The 17,228-nt window shown below is 34.4% G+C and overlaps 1 protein-coding gene across 1 annotated transcript in view; it reads right to left on the minus strand.

Moving 5' to 3' along the window:
* Positions 1–17,228, minus strand: part of FAM120A (family with sequence similarity 120A) — a 64,760-nt gene that overhangs the window by 18,256 nt on the left and 29,276 nt on the right. The window contains exons 4-10 of the mRNA XM_032210249.1: positions 10,554–10,682; positions 10,150–10,246; positions 8,742–8,839; positions 8,335–8,615; positions 6,070–6,157; positions 3,795–4,019; positions 2,580–2,754 (exon numbers count right to left, since the gene is read on the minus strand). Of these exons, the coding sequence (XP_032066140.1) occupies positions 2,580–2,754; positions 3,795–4,019; positions 6,070–6,157; positions 8,335–8,615; positions 8,742–8,839; positions 10,150–10,246; positions 10,554–10,682 (1,093 nt within the window). The remainder of the gene's footprint in view (positions 1–2,579; positions 2,755–3,794; positions 4,020–6,069; positions 6,158–8,334; positions 8,616–8,741; positions 8,840–10,149; positions 10,247–10,553; positions 10,683–17,228) is intronic.

The raw sequence follows: 17,228 nt of genomic DNA on the forward strand, positions 1-17,228 counted from the left end.
ACCATTGTCTTCTTACAGATGATTTCTCAATCTAGTCTACAGTTTTGATATTCATTGGTAATCTTCTATCAAGGTACTAATCAGGTCTGATTCTGCTTAGTTTCAAAGTCCAAACAAGGCTTTATAGTGCTATTTGATGTGGTGTGCTAAATTGGAATTCTCAAGATAATTATAGTGAGCTCGTTCAAAATATGTAATGGGAGTTAATAGGGGAGATGGCTACTACCTCAAAAGTGCAAATTATCAGTGGGCAGGATTGCTAGATTTACAATGGAGCAGCAGAGAGTAGTTTTAAACATGATTCGGCTCTTTCCAGTACCAACTGTTCATGATAATCAATGCAAAATAACACACTGATCTATGCCCTAGCTTCTTTTCTGCAATGAGAATAAAGTTCCCATCCACAGAAGGACATTTTCATTGCCATCTCCCACTGGAATCTTCGTGTCCTCCATCTGCTCCTGTTAGGTAATCATAAGGGATGATATAGACCAGTGCTTTTCAACCTTTTTTGTGCAAAGGCACACTTTTTTCATGAAAAAAATCACGAGGCACACCACCATTAGAAAATGTTAAAAAAATTTAACTCTGTGCCTATATTGACTATATATAAAGTGTTTTTCCCACGGCACACCTTACACTATGTCACGGCACACTAGTGTGCCGCGGCACAGTGGTTGAAAAACACTGATATAGACCATGGTAAAAAGGTCTGAAAATCGAGGGATGCATTTGCAGAAACTGCCCCATTTTTTTGCATGAATGGAAAAGTAGTTAGGATCCATGCCAGAATACGTATCTTAACTTTCTCCAATGTCAGAAGCACATCTGATTCTGAAATATTTGGGAAATGACCTGGTATATAATAATTTGAACACCTCTTTGCTTTTTGTAATTTCCTTAGATTTTAATATTAATATAGCAACTAAAACATGCTTTCAATTTCTGCCAAATTAAATTAAATCCTGTATAAATTGCAAACAATAACTGAAATACAAAACAGCAGGAAAAAATAATAAAGCCAAACTATGGCCAGAATTACAGACATTTAATATTTATAAATCCAGGTTGCTATATTTTTCTGGAAAGGAGCATAGTTCAATGAAAGGAAAGTGTGCAACCTTTCCGCCTTTTTATTCTATTCAAAAGAATGGTTATTACACAACCAGTGATATTCATGACATTTTTGTCACTCTTCAAAAAATTACTGTTTTAGTTCAGGACCATTTAAAATCCAATTAAACTCCAACCCATTATTGTTCTGATAAGGACAAAACTTGGTTTGATAAAGATTGAGTTCAAGCCAAAGCTACAGTGACTTCAGCTTATAGAAATGCCTAGTTCTATAATGATCTACCCTCTCATGGACATTTTCTTTTACTAAAAAAAAGGTTATAGAAAATGCCCGAGAGAGGAAGAGCAAATGCACCAAAAAATAAGGGTGATCATCTATTCTGGCATCTTTTTTCTCTCTTCAGATAAACCTAGCTCCATGTTTTAATGATTTAATTTCTTCAGAGACCTGGAAAAAATATTTTGGCAAACTATTCAGTGCTCCTTTTGGAATGGATTCTCTTGGCATTCCTTTATCTGCTTCTTTACCCTGACTGATCCCTGATCTCAAAGCCAGAAATTAAAACAAACAAAACCCATCCCCCTAAATTTTCATTTGAAAAGTGGCAAAAGCCCAGCTAAAGATATGATTTTGCCAGATTTGTTTAAAATAAATCTTGATGGGTGGAGCTGTGTTAACCTCAATTTCTCCTGCCATTAATAACTCTATCTTTCCCCAAGCTTAATTTTATCACTTTCCCATTATACAATGAAGTGGTCTGTTTCTATCCAGCATAGGGATAGAATTAATATTTTCTTGTGTAACTGAAATATTCAGAATTTTTTTTCATAATGGTTACATTTTAAGAAAACCTATACACAAATCTACTAAATTATATATAGTGGGGCTATGCATACTTTATACACATCAAATATCTTCATTCCAGTTAAAAGTAAAATCAATACAGTATAAATTTATAAATTTGAGTGGAGCATCATGTAAGTCATTCAAAAAAGCAAAACACTTCTCTTGATTGGACTGTTCTACGATTCCATGGTGTACCTACTTGAAACTACTAAAATGTAACTTTCATTATTTTAATTTGAAAGATTTTGGAAAATATAAATAATTTTAAATGCTATATCTCCTTGGTTATGGATGGCCTATGCAAAATTGTCCATACTCCTGATGAATATTCAGAAATTGCAACCAATCCAGTGTGATGTTTACTGTATTTTAATAATTAAAAGTATTGTAGTGCTTCTAATTCATTCAGAGCATGATTCAAAATGCTGATTTCCAATCTTGATGTTCTACCTGCTGTTTAAACATTGCTTCACATCCCCAAATTCCCCTGCACTATAGGTACAAAAATGCTGAGCAACTGAAAAATGAATTACCTTGGCAAATTATGGCTTTTTTATATTTGCAAATTTAAATCAGTTTATTCTACATAACTGATGCAAAGATTAGATTAGTGATATTTCAAGTGATTTTACCATTATAATAAAAGACAAATACATACATTCAGGAGGAAATCTGTTCTTTCTAAAAGCAAGCCTCTCTGTTTTTTTCCTGCTTTCTGCCAAACTAAACAGGACTCCATAAACATACTGACGAACTGGCCTATAAAGAAGAGCAGCAGGAGGCAGGTCTTTGTTTGCTTCATCTTCAATAGAAACTGCAATTTTAATCTCACCCTGTAGATGAACAAAATGATGAGCAGCTTTTAGGGATCTTATTTATGGCATGGTATCTTTACCTGCTGAAAGGTTTACAACTTTCAGGAAATAATTATATGATGTACAAATGTGGTTCCTTTAGTATTTACACAATAACTTTAATACCCCAACTCCATTCACCACTGCCCTTTTAATTTAAATTCAGTTTATCTAATTTCATTTTCTTGTTTGTATGCAAATGTATATTTATAATTTAGCTATATTTCTAAAATCCAATTCTATAAAGCCACTGTTTTCAAATATATTAAAAAATTAGATCTCATTTGATAGAAATGTGATTCCAAAGAGTATCACTAAGTAACATGGTAGCATGTAAGGAAGATATGATTTTGGCAAAATTTAAAAATATGTGAAATAACACATTTTAAAATAGATAAACTTAAGAAGGAGCTTTGAGATTTGTTCTGAATGAAAAATGAGGATTTACAAAAAGTAGACATTCAGGAGGATTATCATATATACATATGTAATCAAGAGAAATTAAACTTATCAGAGGTAATTAGACAATATATTAGATAGATAAGTAAAAGATAATGAAATAAGAGGGTTAAAAATAGTGAAACTTAAGTGAAACATATTAGAAGGGGAAATAGCATAAAGAGAGTTGTACCGATTTGAAACTGCTATAAGAAGGAACATGAAGTTCCAATGTATTGTGTAAATGTAGTCTATGTCTAAGTTTTTTGTATTTGTATGTTTGAAAATTAAAAATTAAAAAAAGAAAAGAAAAACGAGGACTTAAAAACAACCTAACACAAAATTTGTTTTGGACATATATATTCATCCATTAAGACAATTGGCATCGAGCTAGGAATAGGATTGATCTTGTAAAGTACACTGTCAAAGGAAACCCAACTTCCTTTAAAAAGTACTGTGTAAAGTGAATAAATGTGAACCAAATATATTGTTCATTTTACTAAATCAAATTTTATCCAACACATGAACCAAAAGCAAAAGATAACACTAATCTCTTTGGAATTCTTGCCAGAAAATCTTACCTTAGTTAGGATATGAAATATGTAGGGATACATTAATCCTTTTTTGTGTCTGTGTTCTGCTACTCTTAATACTTCCGGTGCTACAGGAGGTAATGGAGGAGTGGTAATATCCATATGGTTCCTGGTGGGCATTGACAACAGACATGGGATTTGTGCACTACTGGTTTGGTTCCCTTTAACTTCAGCTGCCTGATTCCCTGAAGAAACAGTAGAGGAACCTTCCACCTACAATATACAATAAAATCATTTTTACAATGAGAATATTGTGAATTCTTAAGAACCAGAAGGCTGTATGTATATTCAATCACATTTGCAACACATTTACAGAAAATAGAACAAACAACAATTTTACAGCATAGAAGAGGTGAAGCTGAGAATGAAGAGACCATGTCTTCATAATGACTTCATTCTTCTATAATTGTATAATATTCATGAATGATATATCTTGAACAGTTTGAATTCCTTTTGATTTTTTTATAAATGGCTTGTTTAGAATTCTACATCCGAAATAAAGTTCCTAAACATTTAATATTTTATAAAAAAATAATATTTTGATAAAAATTGCATTGCCGTTTGTATATCAAGCATTACCGTACTTTACCGAAAATAAGACAGGATCTTATTTTCTTTTCACTCCCGAAATAAGCGCTTGGCCTTATTTTTGAGGTCTTGTTATTTCTGAGGTGCAGGAGGTCCTTTAACCTCAGCCCGTGGCCCGCAGATCAGCTGATCCAGAGAGGGCAAGAAGTTCTGTCTCTGTTTCTGGCACATTCTTGCCAGGCCTAGTGTCACTGGGTCTGCTGCTCTTTTTGTGGCAACCACTAAGACCGGGGGGAGGGGGTAGCTAGAGTTTGCAGGAGCTGCCTCCATGAGGCCATTCTGCATGGAAGACAGGTTCCTGTGGGACATGTTCCTCTCTCTCCCCCAGGAAATGGTGGGGACCGGCTGCGCATGTGTTTAAATATTTTAGGGGAGGGCTTATTTTAGCACATGCGCTCAAAAGCCCGATTGCACTTATTATTCATTTAGATCTTATTTTTAGGGAAACAGGGTATTACTTTTATTCTGCATTCTTTATTTACTATTTAAGAAGTCATATATTTTTCTACTGACTGAACCAACTTATGGATTAAAGAAGTGGGGATAGCAGCTCCCCTGCCAATGGAGGAAATCTTGATGTTAGACAGATGCTAAAAACCTTGACAACCCACTGTGTAAGGTGAGGTCAGGGTTTGTTTGTTTTTTGCATTAGTGCACATTTTTGCATTATGCACTCACTGCACATTTTTCAACACTAGATTTAAAGTGATCAGTTTGAACCATTACAATATACACTTGAGGAGGAACAAGGATATGAGAGAAAAGAAAAACTAAAGCCGGATGCCTCCTCTTTGATTTAGGACAGTGTAATTGCCAGGGATGATGATGAGTATTTCTATATGTGAATCATATATAAATCAACCTTTCTAGACTAAGCCTTCCTTTAAAAAAAAAAAAAAAAAAAAAAGATATTTTGGCTAGGTGATTTTCTTATCAGTACAAACTGATTTTAAAACCTTGTATCAGTCATATTCTTTAGCAGGAGCAGCTAAAATGGGACACTTAACAAGATTCAATTATATAAAGTAGTATTCTTAGATAAGCCAAATTTTAAAGAAAACTAGTTTATTACAGTTTTTGAATAAACTTATCGTACTTTGTTTTTCTATTTGTGCCCTTGCCACGATAAACATTATTCTCAGTAGGAAAATAAAAATAAATCTGGTTACATACTGCAGTTATTTGTTTGATGCCATAAAGAATAAATAAGTATCAGAATCTCAAGTCAATTCTTCACCTCTCCTAAAATTACATTCATTATTATGCACAGCAAAGTATATCACTTAGATGCAATCTGATTGTTTCCTACCTCAGGTAATGTAATTCATGTTTTTACTGAGAAATAAATACAACAGTTCTACACCAGTAAGCATAGAAAACTCTCTCATTAATAAAACTACTTCATTGGCAGTTTTAGATTACAACCTGCCCAGCCTTCTAAGCATTTGTGGACACTAGTGACTACTTTTCTTCTGCTCTAGTCAAATAGCAGTCAGAGAATATTATTTTTTTCTTGTACAGAAGAAAGCGAAAACATTGCTTCACTGGTCAGTGGATGGAGCTCAATTTGTATCATCCAGGAAAAATGATGGGTTCATCTTTTAGATGATTCTGTGTCCGCTACCAAATAATCATTAAAACATATACACAAAGTTAATATTGTTCAAAACACTACCTTTGATTGGTGTCCTGGATCCCCACATGCTTGATTTTCTGACTGAGTTCCTATTTTTTCCCAATTCAATTTGTTTCCACCGACATGACTGAAGAGAGAGTCAAAAAAGCCCAGACAAAAAAAATATTGTCAGGATTATAATGCAAGACTCTGTAAAAGAGTATTCAGGCAAAACACACATTCATTTTGTGCTATGCTGACTCCAACTATTTTAGAATAAAATCAAAGTAACATGTTCTTCTCTTTCAAAGGACTGTGATAGCTTGATTCTGAGCAACCAAAAGGGCTCTCTCTCTCTCTGCACCTTTCTCCTTCAATATGTGTGGCTGCATACTGAAAAGCCATTCTCTTTCTATAGATAGTCCTTGGTCTATGACCATTTAGTCAGTGTCTGATCAAAGTTATGATGGTGTTGAACTAGGGACTTATGACTAGTCTCCAAGTTATAGTTGTTGCAACAACCCCACAGTCATGTCAATGACACTGGTTAACTATCCCCACTGGCTACTTTCCTCCATCTGTGCCCTGCACTTCAGAGCTCTACAACCCTAAGTTGATATTTGCTGCCTTCTTGCTTGCAGCTGCTAATGAAGCATGCCTGGCCCTTCGCAGAAGGCTTTCTTCCCTAGGTCTTACACTGTAGTGTTGTTGCAGGGCCTGGAAAAGATAGCCTTTATCTGGCCAGCAGCTGCTTCATAAAGGATGAAGCCAGGCACACCTCGTCAACAGAGGAAGCAAGAAATGGCAAAAGGTCAGTTGGGGCAGTGGAGTGCAGTAGGGCACTTGGAGTACAAGGTGGTAAAGACAGCTGGGTCTAGGCTGGAAATGGTGCACTTTCCAGAAGCTCCTTTGGCCACATTGCTGGATCAGGCTGGGGCTAGGCTTCATGTTATGCTGCAGTTCAGGGGCTCTTCTGAGAACTAGAGAGCTGCAGTATGCCAAGAAACCAATGAGTAGCAACATAGACTTTTTCCAGCCTTCCTGCACTGGAACACAGGCATGGATTCAACATCTTCTTTGTCCAGCCTCCCTGAGCTTGCATCATACTGCAGTATCCCAGCTATCTTCCCTCATTCCTATGGTGTTCCTGCTCACCTTACCTGGGACTTCCTATTTCCTGCTTAATGATCTGTATGTATGGAATTACAACAGCAACTATGACTACTAATTGCTGTCACTAAGCAATGCGTTCATGTGAGGATACACATTATGATCGCATCACTTAGTGACATAAATTCCTGTTCTAATTGTGGTTGTAAATCAAAGATTACTTCAGCAGGTGAAATAGCATTTTCAGTTACCATTCTTGGTATTTTGCACCCAAGCTGATGTCATGACGATGCCAGTAAGTCCTTTTAAATTAGTTAATTGATTTAAATATGCTTGTTTTACACTGCTCTTTTAGAGTGGCTGCTTTTGCATATTTGCATGATTTGTTTATGTCATATTAATTTGGAGGATTTTAAGGAAAGACTGGAAAGCCACCTATCTGAAATGATATAGGGACTTCTGCTTGAGCTAGACTAGGAGACCTCCAACGTCTGTTCCAGCTCTATCCTGATTGACTAACTTATTTTGATTAGTGCAGAGCAAAACTATGGTTATGTCATCATTACTCTGAAATTTGTTTCCATTCTTCTGAAGGCTTTAGTTTAATATTATTTATATTAAATTTTAAAGCTTTTGACACTTCAACCAGTTAAGAATAAAATATTATTTTAAAATATACAAAATATTTCACAAATACTATATACTTTTTCAGTAATAGGACCAGTGTAAAATATTTTGCTGAGGCAACAAGGAAAATGTCATTTTAAAAAATCTTTTCCTTTTCTTGATTAAAAAAAACTCATCATACGTAAAATTGTTACCACAAATAAGGATTAATATACAAATAACAAGAAGAATGAAGATAATAGATCGTAGGGATCCCACAGAAATTGATGGGCACAATGTGATCTTCCTCACTTTATCTCGTCTTACCAACCTGAGCATGATCTTTAGAAGTTTCTTTCAAGCAAAAGGGCACATGTCAAAGATCCCTTAATTAAGGAATTCCCACTCTATGTTCATCAAATTTTACAGCTCATACCATTCCCCCAAGATCCCTCTTCTACTTTTCAATATTTTTCATGCTGAAGGTCTGCTGAGGAGACAGCTGGGAAATCTTCCACCAAACAGTTATTTGCCCAGATCTGGATCCATCTTAACAAATGTGAGGCCAACAACAGGTTGCTTTATGTTGCTGTCTTTTGTTGTACTTACTTCACAGCACCTCCGCCGCCTTCATCATTATCTGAGGAAGATGACGTAGAAGAGGCAGGAAAGTATGTCGAATCAACATGATTGGGGCTCCCACTCTGAGCTGGGTTTATTGGAGAGGATCGTTCATATAATGGAGTATGTTTTCCTTCATGAGGAATGTTGCTGTAATTCTGCTCAGAAATATTTTTTCCACTTGTATCCAACGTGATGGCAGGTTCTGACAGACTATAGGGATATGGGCCCTGACCCTGGGCGTTACCATGACTAGAGATAGGCTGGGCCTAAAAGAAAGTATAAATTAGGCCATGTTTTCTTAAAAGTTGTGCATATTGCCCACACGCATATACATGCATCATGAGTTCCAACAGCAGAAGGATTAGCAGAAAAGGGGGAGGGGATGTACTTGCCGCTTGCTTTGCTTGCAGGGCAGACTGTGGAATGTTAAGCATCTGATGAGACACATATGGTGGCATTATACCCGGCATTCCCAAGTGATTTGGTCTGCCTGTTTAGGGGAGAAAACAAAAAGGTTTTTCCCTCTTACATGAAGTGTAGTCCAATGTAAATCTGGATGATTATTTAATATGAAAATAAAAGATCTAGGTCATGGTGTTAGGCTTCCATTTTATGTTTTTAATTCTGACCTGAGTTATTTATTTTTGTCTACTTCAAATTTCAGAACTTTTGTCAATTTCTGTTTCATTGTTGCCTCTTTCAGGAAAGATTTTCTATGCTGAGTGCCAGTTTTCTGGCAATCTCATGTTCTTTCCAAAACACTCTCCTTTTCTATTTACATAACAGATCCAGTCCCACCATTTTAGTTTTTACTGTTTCTTTTTTTTTTTAGTAGAAAAAAAGTACAGTATACAGGTACTGCATCTGATTTTGTTTTTAGAACTAGAAGCATAAAATCTAGGGAGTTTATTATAGTAGTAAACAATTCATAACTCTCTTGAGTCGAGTAACATATTCTCTTATGGTGGTCAGAAATCAAGATTTTAAATGACAAAGAATAAAGTATACGAAGACTACCTTCTTGTACATACTGTGGTCAAGCAGTATTTGTATATTGGTGTTTTTGCTTTTAACTAGCCCACTAAAACTGGGAAAATAAGTCTTATTGTATATAGAACATAAACACATTGCTCTTCCAGTCTTTAGTTTAAGATACAGAAGACAATCCATGCAACAAACCAACATTGCCTCCTTTGTCAACTCAGAATACACTAAATAAATAAAGCTCAGAATCAGACTATTGTGAAATAGGAAGACAAGTGTCATAATATTTACTACAGATTATAATTTTAACTGTTAACTAAAGTAACATCATCAACCAATCAAAACTGACATTTATTCATTTGCTCCAGTTTTGTGCTTCTATTTTTTTTTTAAAAAAACCTATTCAACTAATGCAATTAATAGTAAAAACTCTAGCTTTAGATTGTCATGATTATATGGAATAAAATTTATCGTTCTTGATTACTAAAATATTTCATTCTGAGTCTACATAAAATTGTTTGCCTTTCTTTCAAACCGAAGTTTACCTTTGTGTTGAGATACTACGCTGACCAATGAGGCACTTATGGCTACTTTTTCATACATACACTTCAAATAAAATATATTGCATTTCACATTATTGCTACAATTTAAAATACTAGTAATTGTCAACTATCTACAGAATTGGTCTCCTTTTTATAACCTTATAACCTATAAATTATAACCTAATACATCTACAAATTGCCAGCTTGAAGAAACAGTTCATTTTTAACCAAAATCAAAACCAATTCAATATCTTACATGAGTATATGAACTTACCTAGGTAATGTGGTGGATGAAATGGCATAGGCTTATTAGTTGCTGAATAATATGCAACTGCTCTCTTAAATCGTTTAACTTTGTCATCCGTTCTAGACTAAAAGAAGGTTAAAATTAGCATTTATTAAAATTAAATACACAAATGAACAACCAGTCCTACCAGCTTTACTATACAGTTATAAACTTCTTCCAACTGTATAAAGGCAAGCAGTCAACCTAAGGGTTTCTTTCATAGACAAGCAATAAACAAAAATTCTTCTAAGTTCTGATCATCTTTAGCAATTCTTACAAAGAGAATTATAAAACACAAGTAAAAATAAGTCATATTCACTGCAAATCACAAGTACTGCAACATACTCTTTAAGAACTATATACACCTTTTAACTTTTATTCTTTTTTTTTACCTGTGAATGTTGAAAAACATCTTTAGCTATGGCATCCAAATCAGAGGTGTCTTGAATATTACGGACATAGTCAGCTACAGCTTTGATCACTACATCACAAGGCGGTAAAACTAACTGGTGTGCTCGTACCTAGAAACACAAACACATGTCAGAACTGCTCTACTCACACTCACATTTACAATAAGTAATAGGGTTTGAATTAAATTCCACTGTAAAATATGCTAACAAGGAATTCTAGTGACAAGTTTAATAAATAATAAATAAATCATTTGAGATTTTTCTGGAATATTTTTTTAAAACAAGAGCAAATTATATTGTTGCTATTCTTCTGTTTTGGCAGATTTGAATCATGTTTCTGTATTCATAGTAGTAATTTGGCAATTAAGTGGCAGCTACCGGAGTATTTCTATTAGGGATATGTGAGCATAATCAAGTGGAGCCACATTTTAAAACTTGATGGCAATGAGCAAGAAGAAAGTTAATGAAAAAAGAGCAATATGAAAGTTTACAAACCAGATAAAATCAATGCTTTAAAAAAAATGATTTTAACAATTCAATTATACAGTATCTTGTTTAAAGTTAATTCATTTAAAATGGAATTAAAATACACAGAGAGTACATTAATATCTAAATATGTTTTAAGTTCAGCCAACTACGAAGAACTATTAAAAGCTACTTTTTAAAAAAAATAAAGAAGAGACACAAAGACGGGTGGGACAGGGAACATCTAATTTCTACCGACAAAAAATATAATTGGCACAATAAGCCACATAAAATGTTCAGGTAGTCCTTGGCTCATGACCACAATTGCAATAGGAACTTCTGTTGTAAACTGGTGCAGTCATAAAGCAAAATGTCACATGACTGCACTGACTTCTGAGAACACCCACCCATTCTTAACTTGGTCCCTCTTAGCCTTGCCTGAGCCTCAGTACAACAAAGGACTATATTTAAGCCACCCAAAGTTACCCTGTGGTAAGATTTGGTGGGGGGAGGATACATTTGATAAATAAGTACAATAACTAGAAGCACTGCCTCCTGCTCCCTCCACCTATCTATCTTCCCAACCCCTCATCTCTGATCTTTCAGCCATCTTGCATATTGGCTTGGGAACAGGTTGTTAAGCCCCTTTTTTTTCCAGCACCATGATAATTTCAAATAATTGCTGAACAATTGGTTGTTAAGTCAAGGTCTACCTGTATTACTAACAGTAGTCTTCCTAGCTGATTTATTAATACTTTGTAATGTCTCTGTACTTATGTAAATGAAATTCTGGATACTAAAAAGCTGGATTTTATGCATGATTACTGTAAACAACTCTCACTTAAGTGTGCAACTACAGTGAAGTGATTTTGTTTAAGAGTTTCAAATGAATATAAGGCAAATCAAAACAGATCTAATTCTACAATTCCTGAAGATAGGTGATCAAAGATTTTAGTACATATTCCTAAATTCTATTATTTCATTTCCAATAAACATTTAAACTAATTTTAGCAACTAGAATATACATAATTGATAAGGAAATATATTAACTACCTAATGAAAAACTTGGATTTAAAATTGATAGACACTCACATTATTTGTAATGTTACACACCAAAATTCATAAAATGTTTTCAACACTTCCAGAGAGACAACGGAATATTAACATAATTCTTACATATATATATAAGCACACATATGTGCAATTTAATAATTTCGACCAAAATGTTATTCTTATTTCAATAATCTATAAATGTAAACCTTATAGCAAATTATTTTCAATAGCGGCAAAATATATAAATCAGAATGAAATTTAGTAAAGAATGGCATGGGTAACTCAGTACTTTTCAAACTGATTCTTTTTCAGAACTGATTCGTATTTAAGGACATACTGAATAAATATATCCCCTATATTTCTGATTTTAACAGTATTAATGCAATTTTCAGAATGTTTCCCACTATTACTTACATAACCTCTACAAAACTACCTATATTAGGTGATTTTTGGTATATCCATCATGCCTCTATTTTTCCTTTGTATTTCAACATCTCAACCCTATGCAGAGGGTTTTAAAAGCAAGCTACAGAACTCTTGCATAGGATTGCAGCTTAAAACATGTTTTCCATATTCTAAGTATAATGCATTAAGATATTTAAAACACAGGGATGTGGCATATGGATAAGGACACACTCTGCACATTTTATTAAAAAAATTAAATTATTACGTAATTTTTATTATTCAAAAACAGGAAAAAATAAAACTGTAAAGGTTGCATTCCTACAGTTACCTGTTAGAGTAAAAGGTTTCACTGAACTTAGTGAGCAGACATTTATAGGATGGTATTATACATTTGTTTTAAAAGCAAACCCACAGATCACTATGTGCCAGAATAAGTAATCACAAACAGAAACATACACACACACACACATTTTATAATCCCAAACTTGAATTATTACTGTTTTTTTTTCAGCTGGATATTATTTTACCCAACAATAAATCTTATTTGTATGCTAATAATAGCCTTTTTTAGTAATGACTGCAAAAATGTGGGGAAGAGAGAGCGCGCTATGATTCACAATTTTAACCTAACAACTCCAATGCTTATATGATAATTTCGTTAAACTGTGGAGAACTGATCCAAAAAAGCAACCTATACTTAAATTTTGCAAATGACGCAATTTATATATACAAATATAAATGGTGGCGCAGTGGTTAGAGTGCAGTACTGCAGGCCACTTCAGCTGACTGCTAGCTGCAGTTCGGCGGTTCAAATCTCACCGGCTCAAGGTTGACTTAGCCTTCCATCCTTCTGAGGTGGGTAAAATGAGGACCCAGATTGTGGGGGCAATATGCTGACTCTGTAAACCGCTTAGACAGGGCTGAAAGCCCTATGAAGTGGTATATAAGTCTAACTGCTATTGCTAACTGCTATTTTGTATCCAAAGTATCTTTTAGGTTGTTCCTGTCAGCCAACACTTTTTCACAGTTACTGTAAAAGTAATAGATCTAAATGTTTTTAAAATTTCAGATATAAAACAGTGCAGATATATTGTAAAACATCATTACTGGAGGACTCTACACTGAATGAGGTGTGGTGGGTGGTAACTAAGGTGACAGAATTTTTAGAGGCACCCAGATAATCATTAATTTAATGACAAGCAAGAACTATTCTAGTGTTCCAAGCCTGAATTAAATATAGTTTTGATTTTTCATAGTTCTTAATATTACATTTTTAGTTGTGTTTTTTATTTTACTAAACTGCTCAAAAGAAAATTATTGCCAAGTGACCAATAAATTTATAATTAAATAAAAAAGGCAATCCTTCTGGTTTTCCAAGGTACAGCTTTAATAGATTATTCCTATTGCCAAATGTCATAAATTCTATATGCTTTCTTCCTAGAAAACATTTTACCCAATTTCAAAACAAGCATATTAAATTTAGGATTGCAATCTTTCTTTGTAGACTTCTCAAGCACTGTATTTCTGTGCCCTTAAATACAAATCTTGTCTGCTTGAAGTATGTCCCAAATCAATAGCAATAGCAGTTAGACTTATATACCGCTTCATAGGGCTTTCAGCCCTCTCTAAGCTGTTTACAGAGTCAGCATATTGCCCCCAACAATCCGGGTCCTCATTTTACCCACCTCGGAAGGATGGAAGGTTGAGTCAACCTTGAGCAGGTGAGATTTGAACAGCCGAACTGCAGAACTGCAGTCAGCTGAAGTAGCCTGCAGTGCTGCACTCTAACCACTGCACCACCTCGGTTCTAAAAATCTAAAATCAGATTTTAAGACACATAAACATTGAAAAGTGAGTGTTTTATCCAGTATGAGATTCATAAAAATACTTTAAAAATTAAGGCACAGTAATATTACTTTTACATTGAAATTGTTTTAATGTAAGTTTTAATAACCCTATTAATGGCTTAGGCCCAATCACTAGAAGCCAGACCAAATGAAAACATCTTACAATGCTTCCGAAAGGTCCATGTACTTTAGTAAGTCTCCAAGGGAAGAAAATTCTGTAACTGGTTGAGCAGCTACCAAGAATGATTCTTTCTGCAATTCCTGTCATATGGATTCTGCACAAGGATAATACAGTGAGGGGAGAGTTTAAGTTAATGGTATAAATTGTTGCATGGCATCGAAATGAGGCAGACTTCAAGATAGAGCCAAAGCAACGGACAGTTCTAAATGGCAAGTTTATACTCTGGAATTAATGTAAGATCTTGACAGCCATTATTCTAATCAGTAGAATAATGTGCTTCAAACAACTTACACCCATTAGAACATGGACTGCTGCCTTCTGTACCAGATGAACAAGTTCAACAACAGTCTTATATGGTTGCTCATATCCAGTGATTCATTCTTTCAATGGAAAAGGAATGGAAAACTTTCAATCTTCAATTGAGGTCTCGTGATAATATCTCAAGACCTTGGAAAACTAAGGCAAATTAATTTTGTTTAGTATTCAGAGGCATTTATATTATTTCTTTCTAAAGCCAATGCCCATATCATGAAAGCCAACTGGGTGATCATGGGCCAGTCATTCTCTCTCAGTCCAGTCACCTCACAGGGTTATTGTTGTGGGGAAAATAGGAGGAAGTTGTGTTGGAAATGTTTGCCATCTCGATTTATTTGGAAAAATTAAAAAGGCATGATACAAATACATCAATAAATATGTTTATTGTGATTATGTTAACATTCCTAAACTGATCTAGATTAATACAAATGATTCTTTATTAAAGCATCTGTTACTGCTTAAGGTTAGCATGATCTATAATATATTTATATGTCTCCCTCGAGTACAAATTGTGTAGCCTTAGCACTAATGTAGTCTGTAACAGCATTTTTGAAAGTCTTTAAGAGAAATTTCATACACAAGGTATCAAAATATTATTGCATGACTACTTCAGCAGAATGCTGGAAATAACTATCATCAGCAACATAATATAAATTGCAGTGAAAAGGATTATATTTAGAATTAATAAAACAAATACACTACACAACAAACTGAACAGTGATGGGGTGTTTTTTTAGCAAAGGAAAGTTAGGGAGAAACAAGATATTAATAGCATAATGTTAGAGAAGACATTACTGGAATACAGAGATATCCTGTACAACAGTAGAGGCAAGTGTTCAGTACAAAAGATTAAATATGTCTTCCAAAAATAATAAATCAGCTGTTGCAGCATTATGCAAAAAAGATGCCTATGTATAGTACAGCCTTCTTAGAATGCTATCAGTCAGATAATTTCAATTGTTTAATTAAGAAATACCATTTCTTCCTACGAGATAAGAGAAACTCAACATTAAACACAAATATACCATATACCGTATTTTTCGGAGTATAAGACGCACCTTTTTCCTCCAAAAAAGAGGTTGAAAATATGAGTGTGTTTTGTACACTGAATACAGCATTTTTGGCCTCATGAAACCCTGCCCCCTTTGCAAAAATGGACATGCATAGGGTTTAGGAGGCCTTCTAAACCCCCTGCACGTCCATTTTTGCAAAGGAGGCAGGGTTTCAGGAGGCCAAAAATGCTGTATTCAGTGTATTTCACAAAAAGCGGGCTGTTTTTTGCTTGTTTTTGTACTCCTCAGCCTCCGGGAGCATTCTACAAGCCTCCCAAAGCCTATGCAAGCCCTGTTTTTTGCAAGAAATGGGCCCATTTTCAGAAAAAATTGGATTTTTTTGCTCATTTTTGCCCCCCACCCCACCCCCAGGAGTACTTTGCAGTTTTTCACATAAAACAAGGTGTGCAAAGGGTTTGGGAGGCCAGCTGAGTGCAGAAACTTCAAAATCTTGGTGCATCTAATACTCCAGTGAGTCTTATAGTCTGAAAAATATGGTAGCTTTACCTCATCAAATATAATATTTCTTATAGGAGACTTATAATTCCATACATATAGAATTATTGGCATTTCCATTTATTCCTTCTATGTGTTTTAATATGTGACAGTTTTCAGATATTCCTCCCTCAAGGTAATATCTTAAGCTATTATTTCCACCATTTTCACAGTTGCCAAGGCAAACACATTAATCTATTCAGAACCTATTAAACTCTGTATTGAACTAATACTTTTTAAACATACTTCTATTACTGAAGAAATATATTTATTCTCAGCTTTGTATTCTTGCTACATTCATTGATTTCTCATCCACCTCCTTTTCTCGTGATTTGAAAACATGTATGCAAGTTATATCTATTTGCATATCAGACCCTATTTTAGTATTTATTTCAGTTCTTTTTTTTGCTAATTTACAGAGGTGGTAGCCATTAACTGAACAGAGTTGTTAGAAAATGTCTTGCATACATACTTTAGTTATATAGTACCACAAGAGGGCACTCTTGAAGCCAAAGGGAATGAATGAATGAACATATTTTCAATCTGCTGTTAAAATGCAATACAAATTGTTTTAATAAAAACTCACTTTGAGAAGTTACCAAAAGAAATTACAGTATTTCCAAATGATTCTCAAATAGATCAGAGATACTAGATTTTATCACATACCATATCAGTAGCACTTGCTTTACATGACTTCACTTCAACACCTGCAGAAAATTCTGTTTCCAGAATTACTATAATTTTGGCAATATATACATTACTATGTAGGTCTGTCTAGTAACGGGGCTGAATTGTCAATCTTGATCCTGGCTGCTACATGTTCACCTGAAGAAGCCTATTCAGG

The sequence above is a fragment of the Thamnophis elegans genome, chromosome 2 (genome assembly GCF_009769535.1).
Source record: "Thamnophis elegans isolate rThaEle1 chromosome 2, rThaEle1.pri, whole genome shotgun sequence".
NCBI lineage: Eukaryota > Metazoa > Chordata > Lepidosauria > Squamata > Colubridae > Thamnophis > Thamnophis elegans.